Source organism: Agelaius phoeniceus, chromosome 4 (genome assembly GCF_051311805.1).
Source record: "Agelaius phoeniceus isolate bAgePho1 chromosome 4, bAgePho1.hap1, whole genome shotgun sequence".
Classification (NCBI taxonomy): domain Eukaryota; kingdom Metazoa; phylum Chordata; class Aves; order Passeriformes; family Icteridae; genus Agelaius; species Agelaius phoeniceus.
In genome coordinates, this window is record NC_135268.1 from 46,012,357 (window position 1) to 46,033,766 (window position 21,410).

The following is a 21,410-nucleotide window of genomic DNA, read 5'->3' on the forward strand; positions in this document are numbered from 1 at the left end:
TGTTGTGATTTTCCCCCATTTGATGTATAGTTCTACTTTTTGGGGTGTTTATTTTTATAGATAGATTAAAGCATTGCATTTCATAATTGTTAGCACTATTAATCACAGAATGACAGAATATGCTGAGTTGGAGGGGACCCACAAGGATCATCGAGTCCAACTCCTGACCCTGCGCCGGACCATCCCCAAGATTTACACCACGTGCCCAAAAGTATTTTCCAAACACTTCTTGAACTCTGTCAGGCTTGATGATGTGACCACTTCCCTGGGGAGCCTTTTCCAGTGCTCAAACACCCTCTAGGTAAAGAACCTTTTTCTGATATCCAATATAAACAGGTCCCTTTTCACAGTTCTGCTCTCCAGCCTCTCATTCCCCAGGACATACATCCAGGATTACCCATCCCAGGTGCAGTTCTTTGTTGAACTTCATATGGTTGGTGATTGCCCAATCCTCTAATTTATCAAGGTCACTCTGCAGGGCCTCCCTGCCCTCAAGGGAGTCAACAAATCTTCCCAGTTTTGTATTGTCTGCAAATTTACTTAGAATCCATTCAAGTCCTGTGTCCAAGTCACTTATGAAAACTGAAGAGCACAGGGCAAACTGCTGTGCCACTCCCTTACTGATGTTCCCCTGTTTGCCTAGCTCCCGTTTTCTGTGCTCCTGGTTGCCTGCATACCCTGGAGACACTTAAATCTCTCTTGGTTGTTCACAGCACTGGCCCTCCTGGCCTGGTTGGCTGCCAAGGGTCATGATGAGGCTCCTGAACCTTGGGGAGTCCCTGTGCAGCTGGATCCCACCCCTGGGCTTTCTTTCAGTCATAGCGGTTTGAGATTTGCCGACTGAAATAAAAATTTAAAAAGTGTTTGATCAAATCTGATTTTTAATGAAATGAAGTTACTGAACAAGAGAATTGAAAAAATTCAGGGTATCAAGCTGATATTGGAGTATGTAATGTAGAATTCTTGTCATATTATTAGAGGAACCAAAACAATTTTCAAGATACATGCATGATTATACATTCATTATTTTATTCCAAGGTCTCCCGGTGCAAGTTAATTCATCCATTATATCATCTATATATACACAAATGTCTTCCATTACTTGCTGAAAAGTTACCACACTGGGTTAAAGGTTGTTAAATTTAAAATGTAATATAAATATAGCATTTCCAGAGGATGAAAATTTAATAATACAAATTTTCTTATAGAAAGGTTATAGGTTAGCACATATACATCTAAAATTAGCTTTTTTTTTTTAGATTGACATTTAATCAGATAATATTTTCTTGTATTCTTGAAATAATGCACTTAACCTTCCTCCCCCACCTCCATGGCATTGACAAATGGAAGAGCAAGACTGATTAAAGGAAAAATTTAAAATACTGTCTTGAAATACTGCATAAGTTAGCTAGGATTCTCTTTAAAAGATTTTATGTTTGCCAATGATGGCAAATCTGTTCTTCCAAATAGATGTTTCATAATTTTTTTACAGGGAAGAATATTTAACAGCAGAGTGAGAACTTCTTACAAAACTTGACTTGAAATTACTTTCCACTTTTTGGCTGGCAAACTCCTGTACTCAGTGTGCCAATCATCTACATAATTCCATGGCAAAACAGATAAAGTAAAAACAAAAGAAACATCCCATTTGGGAGAAGAATTGTCACACAGTCAGTTACCAGTTAAGGGCATTTATAAATCTGTTAAGAGTCCAAAAGGACCTGGGTTGACTGATGGGACAGATTGTCTTGTAAAGAAAGTGCTGCGATTTAGCACAAAAGTCGTTGCAATTCATTATTTAAAATTTATTTTTGAACAAAATTGTGGTTTTTAGAGTCTATAAGGACTTAACTATAAATGTCAACTCTGTATAAAAGCAAGGAATTATTATTGGGATAATTAATGTTGTATATTTTTATCTGAAGGGAAACTGGAGTCTTTCAAATCAATTCTTGTTGGTCTCTTTACTGTCTGAATCTGGTTTAAATTCTTAATGAATGTGACAATGAATGCATGGTCACATTTTGCAGAAGTTCTGATGTAGTTTCTCTCTTTTGGCCATAATCATTTGGATAGAAATTATATAAATATTGGAAGACTATAACACAGTTGCACATTAGGTCCTTTGGCAGAGAAATATGTCTCTATGCTCAAACGTTGTTTAAGAAGTCTCTGCTCTTTCCTACTCCTAGCTGGTCAACCCCATCCACTACTGCAGAACTTCCCTCTTACCTCTGTCAGTTCAATCACTTTAGTTGTCTTAGTTGAGCTGTTGTTTTAAATTGTCTTAATAAACAATCAAAATTCTATTTTTTGCTATTGTCTGTTTACATTCTTCGGTAAGCCAGTTCATTTGAGTGATGGGATGAATGCTTTTCCTTAGCCAAGATGGAAAAAACAAAACTGTATACTGAGAGAAGGTAAACCACTATTTCTTTCATTATTCTTACTTGGTCTGGAAGGATCTGAAAATTCAGTCTTACATTGTTGAAAGCACTGCAAAGAGATGTTCAGTATCTGGTTTTAATTATCTTTAAAATTCTGAGGACTTTTCCAATCTTCATTATCATCTCTATAGCACTTTTATTACCTCTTTAAGTATACGTTGTCCTTAAAATTCTGAAAAATGGTCATTTGCATCAGTAATCTTTGTTAAAAGGAGTCACTAAGCCACTTCCCTACACCAAATATTCTATTAAAGTCTATTACTCACAGGAAAGATTTTGTCTGAGGAAGCTTGGTAAAAATAGCCCTAAAAATATAGATCAGCTTGTTTTGCTTGTTTTAGTGCTAAAAATAAGTTAAAAGAATTAAACCTGATTATATGAAAAACTAGTAAATTATTTTCATTGCACATTAGAATCAAATAGGAAGACATTGCTTTGATTATAATACTAAGAATAGGAATTTTATAAGTTTTAATATTTATTAAAATGTTAATTAGTAGACTGAACAGTATCTTAGTTCAATATAAACTAAGTTCTTATGAAAAATTTTCTTAATTTTATTTGAATTGTTGAATTGCAGGACTGAGTTTAAGGGTTAAATATTTAAGGTCACAGTGGTTTTAAATGTGCATGAATCTCTAGAATCCTAGAAGGCCTGAAAAAATTCAGGGAAGAAAAAATTGTTTGGTGTTTAGGGTCCTCAAGAATTTCTTTTAAAAGTGCACTGTTAATGTATTTTTAAATTTATTATAAAAATATTATTTATACAGTTTTAGAGTGCATTTGGACTTTCACATAGTTTTCATACATTTAAACACTTTGACAGTTCTAAACCAAAGACTTTATTCTTTACAGGAACCATTCTATGAGATGTACTAACCAAGTTTATGTTTTGTTCATTACCTTTGTTCAAAAGTCAGAGCTGAAAACACAAACCAGAACTGTTTTCACTGCCTCTTAGGATAAATGTGACGAAAAACAAGTTAGCATCTCAAGCTTCACTGAAAATAACTAAGGCACACTGGATATATTTTACAGAATAAAATAAATTTGTAAATTTATAAATTTATAGAATAGTATTATAAGATTACAATGGAAAGTTAAGTATAATGGTTTATACTGACAATTAGTATAAAATTCTGGTACAGAATCACCTGGAACTGTTTGATCTCTACATTTAGGACAGCTTGACTAGCTGATTGAAGTACAACATAAAATATTAAAACTAATGTTGTGCCAACAATGAAAAAAAAAAGCAGAAAGCATTCTCAATTTTTTGGTATGCTGTGTGCCCAGCTTTGTGTATGCAGAAGCATGAAAAATAGTCAAACACTAATGCAAGCCAGAATGACATCTTTTTGGCAGTTTACCACTGTTACTGAGGAAATACAACCATTTCTAATTTCTCATATTGCTCAGTGATCTTGAATTTAAAAGGAATTCAGTCTTTGGGACTCTATTGATTCATTCTGCAGGTTGCAGAAGTGCTCCAGATCCATGGCATTTCTAATGTTTTTTCAGTCTAAATGTTATCTGTGAAAAAGTGCAGTCATGAATCTGTATTTGATGTAGTCTTTGTAAGAGAGAAGTTTTCCTTAGTATTTTAAAATCTGCAGTGAAAAACGTTTGGTGTGGAAAAATTACCCAGTTACTGAAACAGAAATATATTCTGAATAGCTACATAGTTGAAATGAAAGTCAGGTTGTTAATTATATCCTTTGGAAAAGATCTGTGTTACTAAAAGGTGGCAATTATCTCAATGGCAAAGTTGACAATAGTGCAGTTCCCACTGGGAAATAATATGCTTCCTTGAAGGAGCATATGCCACAGCCTTCCCTGAACCATAATCCTTTCTACAGAATTTTATTTCCTCAATTTTGACCTTCAGAATAGGTCCTGTGACTTGTTTTAGTCTGTGATGGGCAAGTCTCAAGGCAAATTTCCTAACAGAAAGGCAATTTATTGAACCAGCAAGATATGTCCTACAATAAGTGTGGGGATGAATATCTCCTTTCCAAAGAGAACAAGTTTTAGAGGAGACATGAAACAAATTCTGAGCTCACATATTGGCCAACTTTGTGTCATACCAGTATCAAAGCTACTTATTAAACATTTTGCAACGTTAAAGAATATTGAATGGCAAAACCTGAGATAATACTTTTCAAGGTCACATTCTAGATTATGTGTAAGGATTAAGGGTGAATGCATGATATGTAGGAGATATTTGGTGGTTTTAATCTTAAAATAGTCTCTTCCACTTGTTGTTTTCAAGATAATGTAGCATTTTCTATTGATTGTTCATACCCTATAGTGATAGAAAATGCATATTTTGTTAAAAAATAAGCAGTCGGATTAAGATCTTGTTGTGGGCCTGTCTGGAGGATTGGGAAGCAAAGGCTGTTCAGACTTACTTATTAGCTGTTTGTATACTATTCAAAACTTGAGGATGCTGTACCATCCAAAAGGTATGAAACATCTTCATTCCTTTTTATTTCAGCAATGATTGTTAACAGAGAATTTTATGGTTGTCTTTCAATATGAGAAAACCACACTCTCCTCCCTCAGGTGAGAAGTTACCAGCAGATATCATTTCCCCAGGGAAATTCAGAGCAGCCTTAACCACAGAATCAGGAATGGTGCATAGTAAAGAAAGGAGGAGGAAAAGAGTTTTTATAGTCCATTATCACCTAGGGAAGCTTAATGATCAAGAAGAGAAAATGATAAGAAATCATGAGACAGATCCTTTCTTATGAGAAAATAGGAGACATCAGGGATGCAAGTACCAGTGGTCCTGAAAAGAAGACTGTGACTGTCTGCAGGGAGTACAGAAGGGTGTAAGTAATGGTTCCATAAGTAAAACAGCTAAAAATTAGCTTTTGTTGTTTTACAGCCAGACCACATGGAAAGCTATCTGACTTTTCTAGCTGGACAGTCAAAATTGAATTTTCTCGATAATACCACAGAAGTTGCTTTCATGAAAAAATTGCTGCACAGACAAGTTTGGACTGAATTTCTTGCTTAGAAGCTGATAGAACAGATGCTGACACCTTTGCAATAAGATGCAAAGATTATTGCATCGGAAGATTTCAGTCCTGGCACGTACAAGATAATAGAGTTCCAACCCCTGTGCCACAGGCAGGGGCACCTTCCATTAGATCAGGTTGCTCAAAGCCTCATTCAATTTGGCCTTGGCCACTTCCAGGGCTGGGGTATCTACAACTTCTCTGGGCAACCTGTACCAGTGCTTCACCACTCATAGTAAAGAATTTCTTCCTACTATGTAATCTAAAATTACTCTCTCTCAGTTTGAAGCCACTCTCCTTTATTCTATCACTACATACTCCTGTAAGAAATCCCTCTCTCTCTTTCTTGTAGGCTTGTTTTGTATACTGGAAGGTCACAATTAGGTAACCCCAAAGTCACCTCTTCTCTAGGATGAACACCAAATTTTTTAGCCTTTCCTTATAGGAAAGGTGCTTCATCCCTCTTGTCATCTTGGTGGCCCTTCTCTGGACTCACTCCAGCAGCTCCATATCCTTCCTGTGTTGGGGACCCCAGAGTTGGACACAAAGTTCCTTCCAGGTGGGGTGTCACCAGAGCAGAAGGGCAGAATCCCCTCCCTCCCCTGCTGCCCACGGGGCTCTGGATGCAGCCCAGGACACGTTTGGCTTCCTGGGCTGTGAGTGCCCATGCCTGGGTCAAGTCCAGCCTCTCACAGCACCCTCAAGTCCCTCTCAGCAGGGCTGCTCTGGATCTCTTCATCCCCAGCCTCTCTTGATACCTGTAGGTCACACAGACCCAGGTGCAGCACCTTGCACTTGGGTGTGTTAAATTGTGTGAGATTCCCATGGGCCCCCTTTTCAAGCATGTTCAGGTCCCTCTGAATGGCATCCCATCCTCTATATGTGTCAACCAAACCACTCAGCTTGGGGTCATCTGCAAATTTACTGAGGCTGCACTCAACCACTTTCTCATCGATGAAGACATTAAAACAGTGTTGGTCCCAATACAGACCCCAAAATGATACAACATATCACTGATATCCCTCAGGAGCTGTTCACCACCAGCCTTTGGATGTGATCATCCAACAAATTCCTTACCAACTCAACAGTCTACTTATCAAATCCATCTTTCTCCAATTTAGAAAGAAAGAAGTTTTGAGGGACCGTGTTAAAGGCTTTACAGATTTACAGATAAATGACATTTGTGGTCCTTCCCTTGTCACTCTTGACCCTTGTAATCACTCCATCAGAGAAGGCCACTAGTTTGGTCAAGCAGAACTTTCCCTTGATAAAGCTGTGCTGGTTATCTCATCACCTCCCTGTTTTCCATGAGCTTTAGCACAGCTTCTAGGAGGATCTGTTCCATGATCTTCCCAGGCACAGATGTGAGTCTGACAGGTCAGTAGTTCTCAGCATCCTCATTTCTACCCTTTTTAAAAATAAGCACATTTCCCTTTTTACAGTCACCTGTGACTTCACCTGACTGCCTTGACTTTTTGAATATCATTGAGAGTGGTTTGGCAACGACATAAGCCAGTTCCCTCAGGAATTCTCAGCCTTCTCCTCATCCATTGTTAGCAGTTTTCCACGATCTTTATTAGGGGGAGTTACACCTTCTTTGGCCTTCTTGTTCTGGTTAGAAAATCAGTGAATTATCTGTAATTCCTGTAATTGCCATTCTTACTCATTCCTTTTGATGCCTTGATCAAAGCCTTGTTGTATCTTATGCTAATCGTCCACCTAATTGATAGTTCTTGTCTCAACAAAGTGCAATAATGCAGCCTGAAAGCACCAAACAATTGTAATGGGTGTGTGCAGTGGAAGGCCCAGTAAAGTGACAATAATAATTTCCCCTCTGTTCACTAAGGGTTTCAAAGTTCATTTGAGATGTGTTTGCTTCTGGTTATTTAACACAGGAGCAGTAGAGATAACTAGCAATGCAGAAAGCTTTGCTGAGGTAATTGGGATCCAGCAGTCAGTGATTGTGCTTGAAGGAAGGCTTATCAGGAAATATAAAGGAAATATAATATTGTAGAAAATAAGAGAGCTACATGCAGAAACAAAAAATACAGTTAACTTCTCTGATTTTTTCTGTTAAAGCTGTTGCTAATACTAGTGCTATCACTTAGTCATATAAGTTGCCACCTATAGAATAATTCTATAAAATAATAGGTTTAATATTCACCTAAAAAAACTATTCTAACTAAAGTTTTAATGACTCATCTTGCCTTTTTTGTCTTACAATTTTATTTAACATATTCATTTTAATGTGCATTAAAGACTTTCTAATACTTTTTGTTTAACAGCAAGTCTTTCTTCTCTGCTTTGAGCTATAAGCTTCATTCCAGATTTCTGCTACAATTTACGTATCTCTAAAATTTTTCCTTGTTTCCTAAACTTTCTTTAGAATTTGTTTATTCTTCTTCAGCTTTAGAATTTGAAAAGATCTGTCAAAGAAATCCTAGTGAAATAAAAACTGCTGATGGAAATATTATTTTCATGTAGTCCTTTTCTCTGTGTCTGCAAGGCACTACAAAAGAGGAACCCGGAACCTATTGATTTGCTGAAGAGTTCATATTTTTCAGAACTTTATTTCAGGTTTTCCATAGAAATGGATAAATATAATGAAAAAAAACTTATTTTGACTATTTCTTTCAATTTTATCAGTTTTTCCATTTATTGCCAAGCAAAAATGAGGTATAATTCTTGACATAGATCAAGTGAGCAGGTGTCGACACACTTTCCTCATAAGCATCTCAGAAACAAGAAATCTTGTAAATGATTTAAAAATATCCAGGTTATCAGATCACTCACTACAGCATATTGAGGGGGTTTTGGTGGTTTTTCTTCTCTCAGCTACTTAATCTAAAATAATTAGAGAAATTCTCACTCAATAAGGAGTGTTGGGAAATAGCTTTCAAAAGCATGAATATACTTTGATTTATATCAATTTTCCTGTAATAGCTTCATCCTCTTCCTGGTGTCAATTGTTGCTATATTTCATGTTGTAGCATTTTAAGTTAAAAACAGCATAGGAAAGACAGTCCTGTTTCACTGTGATGGTATAGTGTGGTCAATACTTGCATACATACAAGAACTGAGAGACTAATTTCCAAGGCTGAAAATAGAGCAATGAATTGTTGGTTACCATTGAGCATAACTTAAATGACAAAAATCCTTTCAATAAGTTATACACCCACACCACAAGAACTTTGACAGGTTTGAAAGGAGTGAAGTACAGTGATTCCACCCTTAATGTTTTTGTTTCGGATTTTGAGACTTACATTGGTTTTCTACATTTGTGTCCATTAAGGCTTTGGGGGCTTTGCAGTTCAGTAATATATAGTTTCACTTTTTGTGTCACAAGTTTAATGACTAAGTCGTGAGCTTTAGGCATTTAACAAGCTTCCTCCAAGTACATATGTAGTGTTGCTTTATTTTTAGTTGAGATGTTTATACCTATATCCCATTTTAAATTTTATTTGATGTTTAAATCAATTCCACAAAAGCCATGTCTTTTGTGTGCTATTTCAATTTCTACTTCTGTTTTATAAATATGTTTTTCTATGCTTGATTGAATTCCTCCATAATAAAAATTGCATGGTACATTATACAAGGAAGTAAAACAAGTAGGTTATTTCTATCTGGAGGTTATAGCTGTGATCATTGCTCACGTGGCTTCTTGGAACTCTGTGTATAATTCTTGTTGGGTACATCTATGTTACTTTGGTAGGTTTAGCTGAGTTTGGGCTGAGATTTGGTGAGTCAGGATTTGATTTGGTGTGTCAGTCAATATCTGTGATTGCCTTTAGCATATAACATGGCTGATACAGACACAGAGCAAAGGCTGGGAATCAAGAGAACATCCTTTGATGAAAAAGAATTATCTAGAAAGTGTGTTTCTTCAAACCTTATCAATAACCTCAACTATCAGCTGAGTTGTTTAATTTGTTTGTTTCAAACTATTTGCTTGTGCTTTTCCAAACCTCCTTGGTATTTAAATATCATGTGAAGAAATACAGGCTTTTAATAACATTTGGTCAAAATTTTAAGATACCTGGAATGTTTCCTTAAAGCAGAAGTCCAAATGTGTTTACTGAAAATTTTCAATCAGATTTGTGATTTTAAGTGTAATTAGTAGCAATTAAATTGGGACTTTCAAGTTTGAAAGGACAATTAGACAGGAAGAACACTAACATGTCATGTGAAACTTTATTTTTGGAAAGCAGGAATTTTAAAAATATCTACATTTTCTATGAAGAAGAAAAAAAGTATCTAATTAAATTGGACCAAAACTCATGTTAACTCTTCAGCTCAGAATTGCCCAGGAATAACTCGGACAATAGATTATATTCATTTCTCCCTATTTGAAAAACACTTGTGTTGGGGTCCCTGCTGTCCTGACCCCTTGGGAAAATTCTTGGGAATCTTTTGAGAATATTCTTGGAAATACTGAATATTGGTAAATATTGGTATAATGGAATATTGGAAATATTCTTGGAAAAAATATCACAGGAATATTCTGATGAAAAATAGTTTTCTTTAGTTTGTGTTTTAACAGTTCCAAACTTGTACAAACTTCCAACAGTTTTAATGGAGCCTTCAATTTTTTAAGTACTCAAGAACTCAGCAATTGCTTTAATTTTTAGGTATTTTTCTTTCATATCTTTCCTAATGCATTTTTTTTCATGTTTTTTTTATGGCTAGTAATAACCTTAATGATAGAAAGTCTGTCTCTGAGACTTCAAGACCTACAAATGTGAGGTTTTTAGATCTTCCATCTCTCCCCATTTGCAAGGAACGTTGCTAAAACATGCTGATGCTCTGGTTCTGGACCATGGATAAACTCCACAGAACGTTTTTTCCATACCCTCACATCTTCTTTGCTCTACTTTCTACCCTTCTTGACTGACACTTTACCCTTCTTCTAAACATCTTGCACTGAATTCCTCCAAGATATTCTTCACACTTGTCATCTGTCATTTGCCTTAACTGCAGTTGTCCCTGTAGTTATTGCACATCTACTTTTCTGTCCTTTGACTCCCTTGGTCTGCTGCACTGACCAGAGTGCTCAGTACTTTCTATTTCTTTCCACTCTCATTTTGTTCCTATGGAGTGGTCAAATAGCTCATACATTTTTCATTCTTCTGTTGGGGTCACTGACCAGATGCAGACAATCAACTTGTTCAGTGGCACCTACAGCATGATCTCTAAAGCAACAGACTGTGGTGCTCTGCAGCAGTGAGGAAACATATTCTCTGTATTTCTTAAAGTCTGATAATGGTGAGTTTCTCAGCAAACCAAAGTTTAATACTGATTTCTTTTTTCTGTAAAGGTGCCTTGGTAATGCAATGGTCATTCTGAGTCACTAGTGTATCAGGGCACGTTTGAGAACTGTCCTGTAAAGAAAGGTTCTGCCATAATTATTTTGGCTGCCCGTACTGGGGGTAGGCTCAAATAAAAGAATATATAGCATTACATCCTCTTACAAACTGCCAGCAGATAGTGTGGCAGATCTCATCCTACCTGCTTATTACATTACTTTTTACATCTGTGTGACACCAGGTAGAAGTCCAGAGACCTGAAGTGTTACACTTGCCTAAGCACAGAAATCAAATCATAAAAGAGCCACTGCTCACACTATAACAATGTAGACATATCAGTACTATTCCTGAGTGTCAAAGTTGCTGGTGTTGTCATAATTATCTGTGTTCTGAGCATAATTTGGGAATATATTTAATTATACAGTGTACCATCTTACCTAAAGTAAACCAATGTTTTATTAAACTCACTGGAATTAAATTTCTCCATTTAAAATGTTTCTAATTTAAAAGGTTCATTTTGGAAAGACTCTTCAAATCTGAGCTAATTAGCTGGGATTGCCTATTTGAATACTTTATAAAATGCATGAAATTTTTCCAAAATATGTTAAAAAATAACTGAACCAGCTGTGAAAAATTTAAAAAAGAGTTTTTCTATGATTGCTCATGCAAAATACTTTTTGGTAAAATGATTTTATAAATTATTTTAATCTATCTGTCTTTCATATACCTACAATTACATGCTTATCTAATTATAAAACCAAAAGTGGATATTTATTACTGAACTGTGATTCTTACTCAAAAAAACCCCAAACCAATCAAACACAAAAAATTAAAAACCAAACCTTTTTTTCCTCAAATGTTTCATTGTATTTAGAACTGGATTAAAATTTCAGAAAGCTTTCTGAAAATATCCCCTAAATTAGTTAGCTTGTTTTTACTTTTATGAATCCTAGCTGTAAAACTGTTTCAGATAATAAGTAACTATTGTAACATTTTAACCTGATTTACCTTTAATCTTGAAGTTGCAATGCTTTGGGGCATATAGAGGAGAGACAGTAGCAAAATGAACCAGAAGGGTTCAGTTCAGGTGGGGCTGGACTGAAATGGGTCCCTCCAGGGACATTTGGTAGGGACAGTAAGGGCTGGTGGAGCCCTCATGGCCCTGACAGTATCCTTCTGTAATATTTTACAATATTAGCAATTGACATTATTAAAGCTCTATGTAACTGTAAGAATGTTCTTACATTGTTGGGTTTTGTTATCTACAGCATAATTTTTGAATTGGCATCACAAATCATTGTAAGCTAAAGTTTGCATCAAGAGAGTGACAGGTCTGGTCATGGAGAGGAAAAAATTATCCAGTGTTTTTATGCTTTATATATGTTTGTATTCCTATGAGTGATATTCATTGCACTTTGTACTCATCTTACAGATCAATAATTCCACTTATTTCAGCTAAGTCTTCTCTGATTGTCTAGCTCCTCTGAGTAGACTATTTGTGAATTCCTTGAACCTCTGTTTTTAGGCCCTTCCTGCATAAAATAAAGTGCAGGTAAACAATGTGGATGAAATGCTGGACTTCTTAAATTGATAGGAGTTTTGCCACTGCATTTTCTTTGGTCCAATATTTAAGATTGCTGCTGTGTATTTATCATCAGAAAATGAGGAATATAGATTTAAATTCTTAACTTCTTCAGCCCTCTTTTTTTCATTTATATAAGACAAGAAAAGAAGAAGAAAGAAGGCTTGGCTCACCTAATTTTTCATTATCTTGTATTTTAGAATTTGATATCCAAGATTCTTTTTTCAAAACTAGAACCTGGGAGGCAGATTTTAGCCTGAGGTTTGTGTTAAGTGTTTTTCTATGGTGAGAGGAAAGAAACCTTCAGATCAGACTGTGATCAGTCTTTGTGAGCAGAAGTCACCAAACCTTTGCTGAACTGGCAAAAATAGGCATGGCTGTATCCTCCCTTGCTAAGGATAAGATTATTCTAACTGAGAAGACTTTTAACCAAGAAGTGACTAAACAAAAGTGAAAAGGGCTCCTTAAAAGTCTTTGGCCTTGCAGATGCCTATTAGGACAACTGCTTTTCCCAGAGCAGCAGTTGCCTGGACTAATGATTTTCAAAAGACCATAAGGAAAGCTGAAATCAAGTGGTGAGAAAAAGGTCCTTAACATCTGCTTTTGTTGCCAGAAGCTCCCTTGATTGCATCACATGTTCATCTCAAACTAGTGAAATTGAACCCAATGTCTCACTGATAATTATATCTTTTTATCTGGAAAAATGGACAAGCCAAACAGTCTCTTTCATCTGCCAGAATCTGTGAAGCAGAGGTAATTGGCAGGATGTTAGAGAGGTCATAGCATAGTCCAGTGAGAGATTAAATACACCTGAACTCCTTGAAATTATCTCAGAATCATTTCAGGCTTCCCAGGAAACTGATTATCATTTAAAGTTAATGATCATAGTGAAAACAACTGGGAAGAACGTTTCTTGTACAAGAAAACTCTGGATAAAAAGGAAAGGTCTGTAAAGTACAGAAAATTTTAGAGAAATTATGCATCATTCAGGTAAAAATAAATCTTTATCTATGTCTCCTTACGTAATTTCCTTCTTATCTAAGAAACTTTCAAGAACAGCAAGATCCAATATATTAAGAGACACACATATGAGGTCTCTTTAACCTTACATGCTTAATCCAGGGATAACCAATAATGGATGCCCAGGGAAGAACCTAAGAATATAACAAGTATATAATAAATTTCCCAAATATCTTCCTAGCCTTTAGTCATTCCTACCTAAGGCACATCCCCAGCTGTTTCTGTCAGATGCCTTCCTGCTGGTGGGTAAACACACATAAGCACGCTGAGAGCTAGCAAACTGCCAGAAGCAGTGCAGTACCCATGGTCTCTCTGCAAGCTTCAGGCCATGAGCTGTGTGCTATCAGGTGATTTCAGGAAGAAAAGTGCCTTTCTGCAGCAGCAGTCACAATCCTATTTTTTTCCTTCTCTCATGCACTCACCCCACTCCAGTGAGAGCATGGTTGGTGAGCTTGCACTTTTTTTTTTTACGCTGTTTCTCTTGGCTCTCTGTAGAAGCTCTTCTCCTTTCCTGCACATCTGCACTTCCCCTAAAGGAGTGCATCTGGCTCCTCGTTCTTCAAGAAGGAAAATTCAATTCTTTTTGGAATTGTTCATGCTGGCTTTGAACACAGGATAAACTTACACCTATATATGCAAACATTTTTCAAAAGCTCAAACCTAGTTGGACGCTGAAAGCTGGGTAGTCATCCTGCCAACTGACTCCAAAAATGTTAAGATTGCGTTTAACATACAGTGTTTGTCTCCTTGCTTCATCAGTTTGATCCCTCACAGTACCTGTAAAGTACTCATGGCAGTGGATCAGGGCTCTCTGTTACAAGATCTCACCTTCCAGTGCTTTCATTGTTTTCTTTGACAGTAACAATTCTCTTTGTCTTCATCTCTTTACCTTTATATCTGTGTTTGTAAGGTTTTAGTAAGTGCAATGCAAATATTATAGATTGTGCAGATTAATGGAATAATACAATATAGTGTTGGTTAGGTAGTTAGAAAAGTGTAGGATAACAATATATGGGAAAGGCTAGTGGAACAGGTTGGCATTAAGGTTTTTTATATTTGGAACTTTGTAATATTAACAGGAAAGTAAAACCCAAATTAAAGAAATCAAGTTCAAATCTGATTTCTGAAGCAGAGATTGTATGCACAAAGATTTCAAGTTTAAAATAGAACTCTTGGTATTCTTTAATATAAAAATTTGACTTGTAAAATATTTAATGAAATTATTAAAAAGGGCTGTTATGCTTGACACAACTCCCTCTCAGTATGCATGTTAATACTAAGTTCTAATTTAATTTTATCTCAATTTTTTGTTCTCTCATTTATTGTCTCATACATGTTTCCCAGGATAGTCCACTGGTCTTACAGTCTGACAGAAATGTAACAGTGAATGCAAGAAATCACATGGGACAGTTAACTGGACAACTGACAGTAGGTGAGTGTTCTTTATTGACTATTATATTTATCAATTTAGCTTTATTAATAGGTTTCATTTATTATCATCACATATAAAATATTACTAAAAAGTCAGGAAAAAGAATCTCATCACCATACTCAAAAACCATTGCATACAATGGATCATAAGAGCATGATTCAGCATTAGCTCAAGAAGAACTAGAAATGCCTCAAAATAGCTAAAATGCAAAGAGATTAATGAAAAATTATTATTTTTGAGACCATTGTAGCAAAACAAACTGAAAATGCCTCAGCAAAATATGTTTCAACAACACTTTCAGTGGGAAAATAACCATCATTTTCTTACACTTTCTGTCAGTCTTCCATTACTTCAGTGGCAATTGCTTTGGCCCTGTCACTTGTGTAGGGCATTTGTATCAGCACATATTCAAAGTGATTGGAGTAACAGAATGTTAAAAATCAGAAAAAAAAAAAACAAAAAACCAAAATGCTTTCCTAGTCACTACAAAAATTAAATGAAAATCTAACATATTCCCAGTAATTCATTAAAACTGATATTTTACAAAGGATAAAATATAGCAGTTCCAAATGAAATGGATAGTAAAGAATCCTCTACTTATCTGTTTCACTTACCATGTATTTCCCCCCGTTTTATGAAATTTATTGTTATACTTTGTTTTTAGTATGAATCATAATTCTTGAGTTAATAAATATGAAGTAATGGTTTTTTATATTTTCTGAACTAGAGGAGTACTGATATTAATTTATTTTTAAGAATATTGGCCACAAGAATCACTGAAAAATGATTTACTAGTTCTGGTACAAAACAATATATATTGACTGGGAATGGGATAAAAAATATAACAATATACATTCATAAGACCTTAGTATATCAAATTCAAGGAGACACCCCTTAGACTTTTTTTGTTTTCATTTTTCATTTTACTTCTGGATTAAGATGTGTTTTATTCATTGTTTTTTCCTCATGTGCTGAGATTATGCCCACAAATAATTTTAATTTAAACTCTAGTTGTAATCTATACTAAGTTTTCATAGTGACTGGAGACAGTGGCTTCTAGTTGTAAAAATCTTTTCCAAGTGCACGCAGTGTCACACCATCTGCACTGATTTCCTGAGCAACCACATCGAATGAGCGTGCAAAGGTAACCAGACTTGCTAGCAGGTACAGATGAGGAAAATTATGGTAACACCTGTTCTGGCCATATTGTACTTGCCCAGTGCAATTACAAAATGCAGTTCTCTATCATCTGGTAACTCTATTGTTAAAACCTCTTCTTCAGCTGGCAACTGCAAAAAGGTGAGTTGTCCATGGCAGACATTCACATTGGCTGAAATAGATATAATATTTTCATCACTGACACTATTCTGGCTGAGTGAATCCAGCACTGAAAATGTGTGTGAGTGTATTGAGGCTGACCTACTTAAAGGCATCACACTAGAGGTTAATATTATAAAAACATGAAGGCCTGAAGAAAACCTATGTTTTTATGTTACCATCATTAGAGTGATGAACACCTTAAGCTTCTTGGTGTGCAGCTGGTGCTGTCCCTGGAGACTAGAAGCTTGTTAAATTGCAATATTGTATTTACATTATTTCTTAATCTCTCTTCCTCTTTGTTTCCTATATGACCTTTGTTATTTCTTATACAAGTATATTTTTCTGGTTTTTTTTGTGTATCCCCTGTACAGTATTGGATGCATGTTAAAATACTCCTTATCTCTTATTAAATAATTCTTAATAAAGACAGTCACAACTGCCAGCAGAATTAGTAAACCCTGAATGTTGTACTATTAAGAAATCAAAGACATTTACAGGAATCTAAAAGTGAAAATATATTATTAAGGCACTCCCTTCTAAATTTTTTTGTTGTGAAAAACAGAACAGAGACAAGTTTTTACTTTTGTCTGGGTAAAAGCATGGCCACATTTGCTGAAAGAATGGTAGGAGTCTTTTCCATACAAAGTTTGCTGACAAAAGAAAATACTTTTTTTCCTATTAGTTGTAAATGTGCCCCAGAAAGTCCCTGTCTTTAAAAATGCTCTCTGTCCATTCACTAGTGATGTGTGCTGAAGCAACTGTTTGTGTGGCTGCCCAGTAAAAGGAATGAAAATAAACAGTGAGGAAAAATGTTTTAAACAACAACAAAAAAGCAAATTATCATGTCTTGGGGAAAAAAAATTCTTGTTAAAACTTTGAAATGTCATTATCTGTTCAGTTTTTAAAGAGTTGAATAATAAGCAGTAAAAAAATAGACTACATATTAATATGCATGGCAGGAGCATTCTACAAAGAAAGGATGCCAGTGCATTCAAAAGGATGTTAATGCACTTTTTATACATGTGATATCATTGGCATTTTATCTTCATTTCACAGGACTGAAGTGATACCACAAACCAGCAAATAGGCTGGTCTCATCCTGTGTTTGGCAACCACATTGCCACTCATGCCAAATTTTAGGACAACTAAAAATTCTTTCTGTGGTGTTTGAAACCATGCCATGTAAGAATAAGACAGCCTTAAGAGCATATAGTTAGAACTGTAATAGGAGGATGGATTAGTGTAAAAAAGTGTTATTATTGGGCTGGGGGGAATATGGCTATATGTTCATTAAGGGAGATGGAAAAAAATCCAGTGAAACTCTTAATGGGTATTCAGTTCTGTAAGTGACAAAATATGTCATTAAAGTGCATCATTAAGACATCTTGGGAAACATCCTAATCTAGGAGCAGTGAAGAAAAAGGATATTAAATAATTTTTTAAAAAAGTAACTAAGTGTATTGGATGATTGAGTGGTTGCATTATTGCAGTACAGCATTTTTTATACTGGCACCAAAATCTGTACAGAGAGAAAGTCACAGCTGTAGCAATGCTTGCTGTTGGGAACTGTACCAACTGAGCAAGAGATGTAGGTTTGTACTCCAGTCTATTCATGACATATGGTCTGGAAACTGCCAAGTTTGTGTCTGGATCTCCAAGAGGACTCCACAGCCTTCAGTTTTTAGACATGCCATTTAAGACCAATGGAGCAGATGTAGCACAGACGTGAATTGTATGTACAGAATAAAGATGAAAAGATGACAATCCATTGAATTTTGCTGGATAAGTTGTCAGATCTCTCCTCACTCAGCCATTACTTACTAATACTTCTGCAGTGTGCATTCTACAGAATTACCTTTACACAACCTTTTTTCTCTGTTTAATCAATGTTTGCACAGTTTAGATGGAAAATTATTCTTTTTTTCTACCAATCTTAGAAATGCACATTAGTTGCTCCCTTTGAGCCACAAGTCTTTTGTCTCCATGCTGTCTGCACATATCTTAGATACCTCTGCCTGCTTTTGAGTGGAGTATATTAGGCTCACAAGCACTAAAAAAATGTAATGTGATATTTGAAACTGAAACACACATTTGTATTTAATGTAAATTCATCCTCAGGTTGGATTATTATTTCAACTTTATTTTTTTGAGAGGTGTTTTTTTCTTACTTTTTTCCTTAACTGCAATAATTGCTTCTGACAGGTATTTCTGCTACTGTTTGACCCTTTTCAATTCATAAAGAACTCTAGGGATATCTGAAATGCACAAAAAAAAAAGCATTTAATTTCTGCTAAGTTTTGGGCCCTCAGACAGAATCATAACTCTCACAGACATCCAGACCTGTACAAGTCACAGCTTTGGAGAGCTCCTGAACTGGTCTTTCTAGTCACTAAGATCTCCAGAGCCATGCAAATTCAGAAAAAATATTTGAATACCAAAGTTATATCACATTCTTGCAGCTACTTTTTGAAAATAGCAAGCAGATGTATGATTTCCAATTACAGCACTGCTAAAGACTGATAACACTGCTAAAAGATATACTCAAATAACTTGTCACACTTGGAGATCCTTTCCATACATTTACCACAAAACTTGTCTTGTATATTCCAAGATCTTTGTCTTTAAAATGTGCTTGCTTACTTGTGGTGCTCCATCAAGAGTACTTGGTTTATTGTGCAGAAACTGTTGGACATGAGAAACTGCAGGTATGTAACTTTGTGGGAGTGGGAGTCTCCTTCATCATCCATACCTCTATGCTGTATGGCAGTTTCCTGTGCTTATATCAAGTGATTCCTTAACAGGTAACACATCCTGCTACCCCTTAGCTTCTGAGGGCCTCAAAGTAACTCAGCACCTAAAGGCCACTCCTGATGCTCTCTTTGCAACATTTAGATATCAATGAAGGTCTGAAGCAAGATACAACATTTCAAGTATTCTTGCTTTCAGAATCATCTGTGGGAGTAACAAAATGTTATAATATATTCTTTCTCTATGGGGTACCAACAATAATTATAAGGTACGTGTACAAATATGTGTATACATGTTGCTCTAAATCTTTGGTATTATTGTCAAATATTTGTTTGAGACTTTTATGAACATGAACTAAGTATCCATCAATAACATGCTTAATGAGACAAGAAATGTTTCTGGTTTTGAATCTTGTTTGCATATACTGTAGTCTCAAATGTAAGGTCTTTTCTGCTAAGTATTACAAGAAGAGGGTGGTTTTAGGATGATCATACACATACACCCTTTCCTTACTGTTGGAAAAGGGAAAAAATGGTCTCAGCTCTTCTCTTATCTGCATAATTGTTCTTGTATCATCTGTAGTAGAGTGCTGGGAGGAAAGGGATGAGTTGGTTTACGATGCCTCATCAGTTTCTGCCCTTCAACTGGGCAAACATGGATTGGAACTTGTCAGGAGTATGTGAAAGAAAGGCTTTCTCCTTCTTCTTACAAAGAGGTTTGCCTACCTGTCATTCCAAACTACAGTGAGATTTCCAAAATCTGAAATGCATTAAACATTCTGCTAGTCTAATTTCCATATTAAGGCAATTGCTCTTGTAACTACTGTGGTACAGTAGGATAATTATTATTGCTAAGAAGATATGGCAAAACAAAGCCAGATAAATGAATTATCCATTTCTCAGCATTCTCTCAATTTCTATTCCTTAACTGAAGTACAGACTGAATAAACACAAATTTTGGTCCCTAATACCACTTTAATGTATGCAAATAAACAATGTAGACAATTCATTTTACCACACTTAGATGAATTAGTAGTCCAGTTTTTGCAGTTATATACAAAGAGGACAATTTCACATTGAAATTCAGAATGAATATGTAATAGCTTGAAATGTTCTTTTGGGACATTTTTTCATTTATCAAGTTATTGTGGTGAAGGTTTTCAACTTATAGTTACTTCTCTTCCTCTTAATTTTCTAATACAGAAAAAAGTGAACACAGAGTCCCTAATTTCTGGGCTAAATTACTTGCATTGCTTAAATATTTTCAGTTTTTTTGCACCTTAACTGGAATTTTCTGTTGACAATCATTAATTGGTGTTTTCCCTGTTACTTTTAGAATAGGTAGTTGTTATTCAGAGAGTATTTGGATAATTTACACAGCAACATCCTATACATTCTCAGTGTAATAATTTTAAAGTATAATATTTCTTTAACTTTTATAGCCAGTTAAGCACTCTTCCCAAATGTAGGAATATAACAAATTTATCAGGATGTGAAAATGCATCTCATGTGCTAGTTTGTGGTTCAAATCCATTGTAAGATCTTTTAAATGGAGGTAAATGGGAGATAGCTTGTTCTTTTTTATACAGGTTAGTTTACCTTGCACTTAACTGCAGAGTTAAAGGATTTCTTTCATCTTCAGGAGTCACTGCAGAAGGAATGATGGAGCAGTGCCTGGAAGGCCATATGGCTTTATGTCTCCTCCTGGCAAAGCACGTGAGATGAGCCAGGAGGCAGTCACAAAGTGAGCCATGTTGCTCAGAACAGTTGAAATGTCCAGCTGGAATCTGAGTCTCATCCCTCCTCGTAATTTACAGTGCAACATGACGTTGCATCCATTTCTGCCTGTCTAGTCCATGGAAAAGTCTTTTTACAAACAATCTGCGCTGTTTTGTGATAGGAGTTCACTTAATATATACTCTTAATGACTTTGGCTAAACTATCATGATAATCCACTCTGATTAATTAATTATCCTGAAGTGAGATATTAGGAAAATGTGAAGGCCTCTGAAAACTGGTCCAAACTTTGACCTATTTGCTAGCACTTTGATGGTATGCCAAACTAATTCTGAAAAAATTGACATCATAATTTATTTGAAATTCATCCATATTTCTCTTGCAATTCTCTGTTTAAATAATTTACAAATAATAGAAAGAATTTTTGTTTGTTTTGATTCAGCATCAAGAGGAAGACAACTCCTTTCTAATTTTTGTTTCTATTTCACTTGTAAATTAGTTGCATCATTTTCTGTGTTAATCTTCATATATGCATTTGAAATTCAGCTATGGAAAATATCCCTTTGTGACAAGCCCTTGCATTAACTGGATTGAAAAATTATAGTTTTTTACACATCCATTACACAATTAACTCATAAAACTATTAAATATACTACATCAATCATTTTCTCTCCAGTTTGTGCTTGGTTAACAAGATCTCTTTGAAAGAAAGAGATGCTTTACATAGTACTTCTGAATGCATTTGATAAATTAGGCATATTTTCAGTTTTTTAGCAATATCTTCCATATAATTATGATG

General features: G+C 35.4%; 1 protein-coding gene across 2 annotated transcripts in view; it reads left to right on the forward strand.

The window, feature by feature from the left end:
* Window positions 1–21,410, forward strand: part of SGCZ (sarcoglycan zeta) — a 394,909-nt gene that overhangs the window by 317,374 nt on the left and 56,125 nt on the right. For both annotated transcript variants that reach the window (XM_077177494.1, XM_077177495.1), the window contains exon 4: window positions 14,720–14,807. In XM_077177494.1, the coding sequence (XP_077033609.1) occupies window positions 14,720–14,807 (88 nt within the window). The remainder of the gene's footprint in view (window positions 1–14,719; window positions 14,808–21,410) is intronic.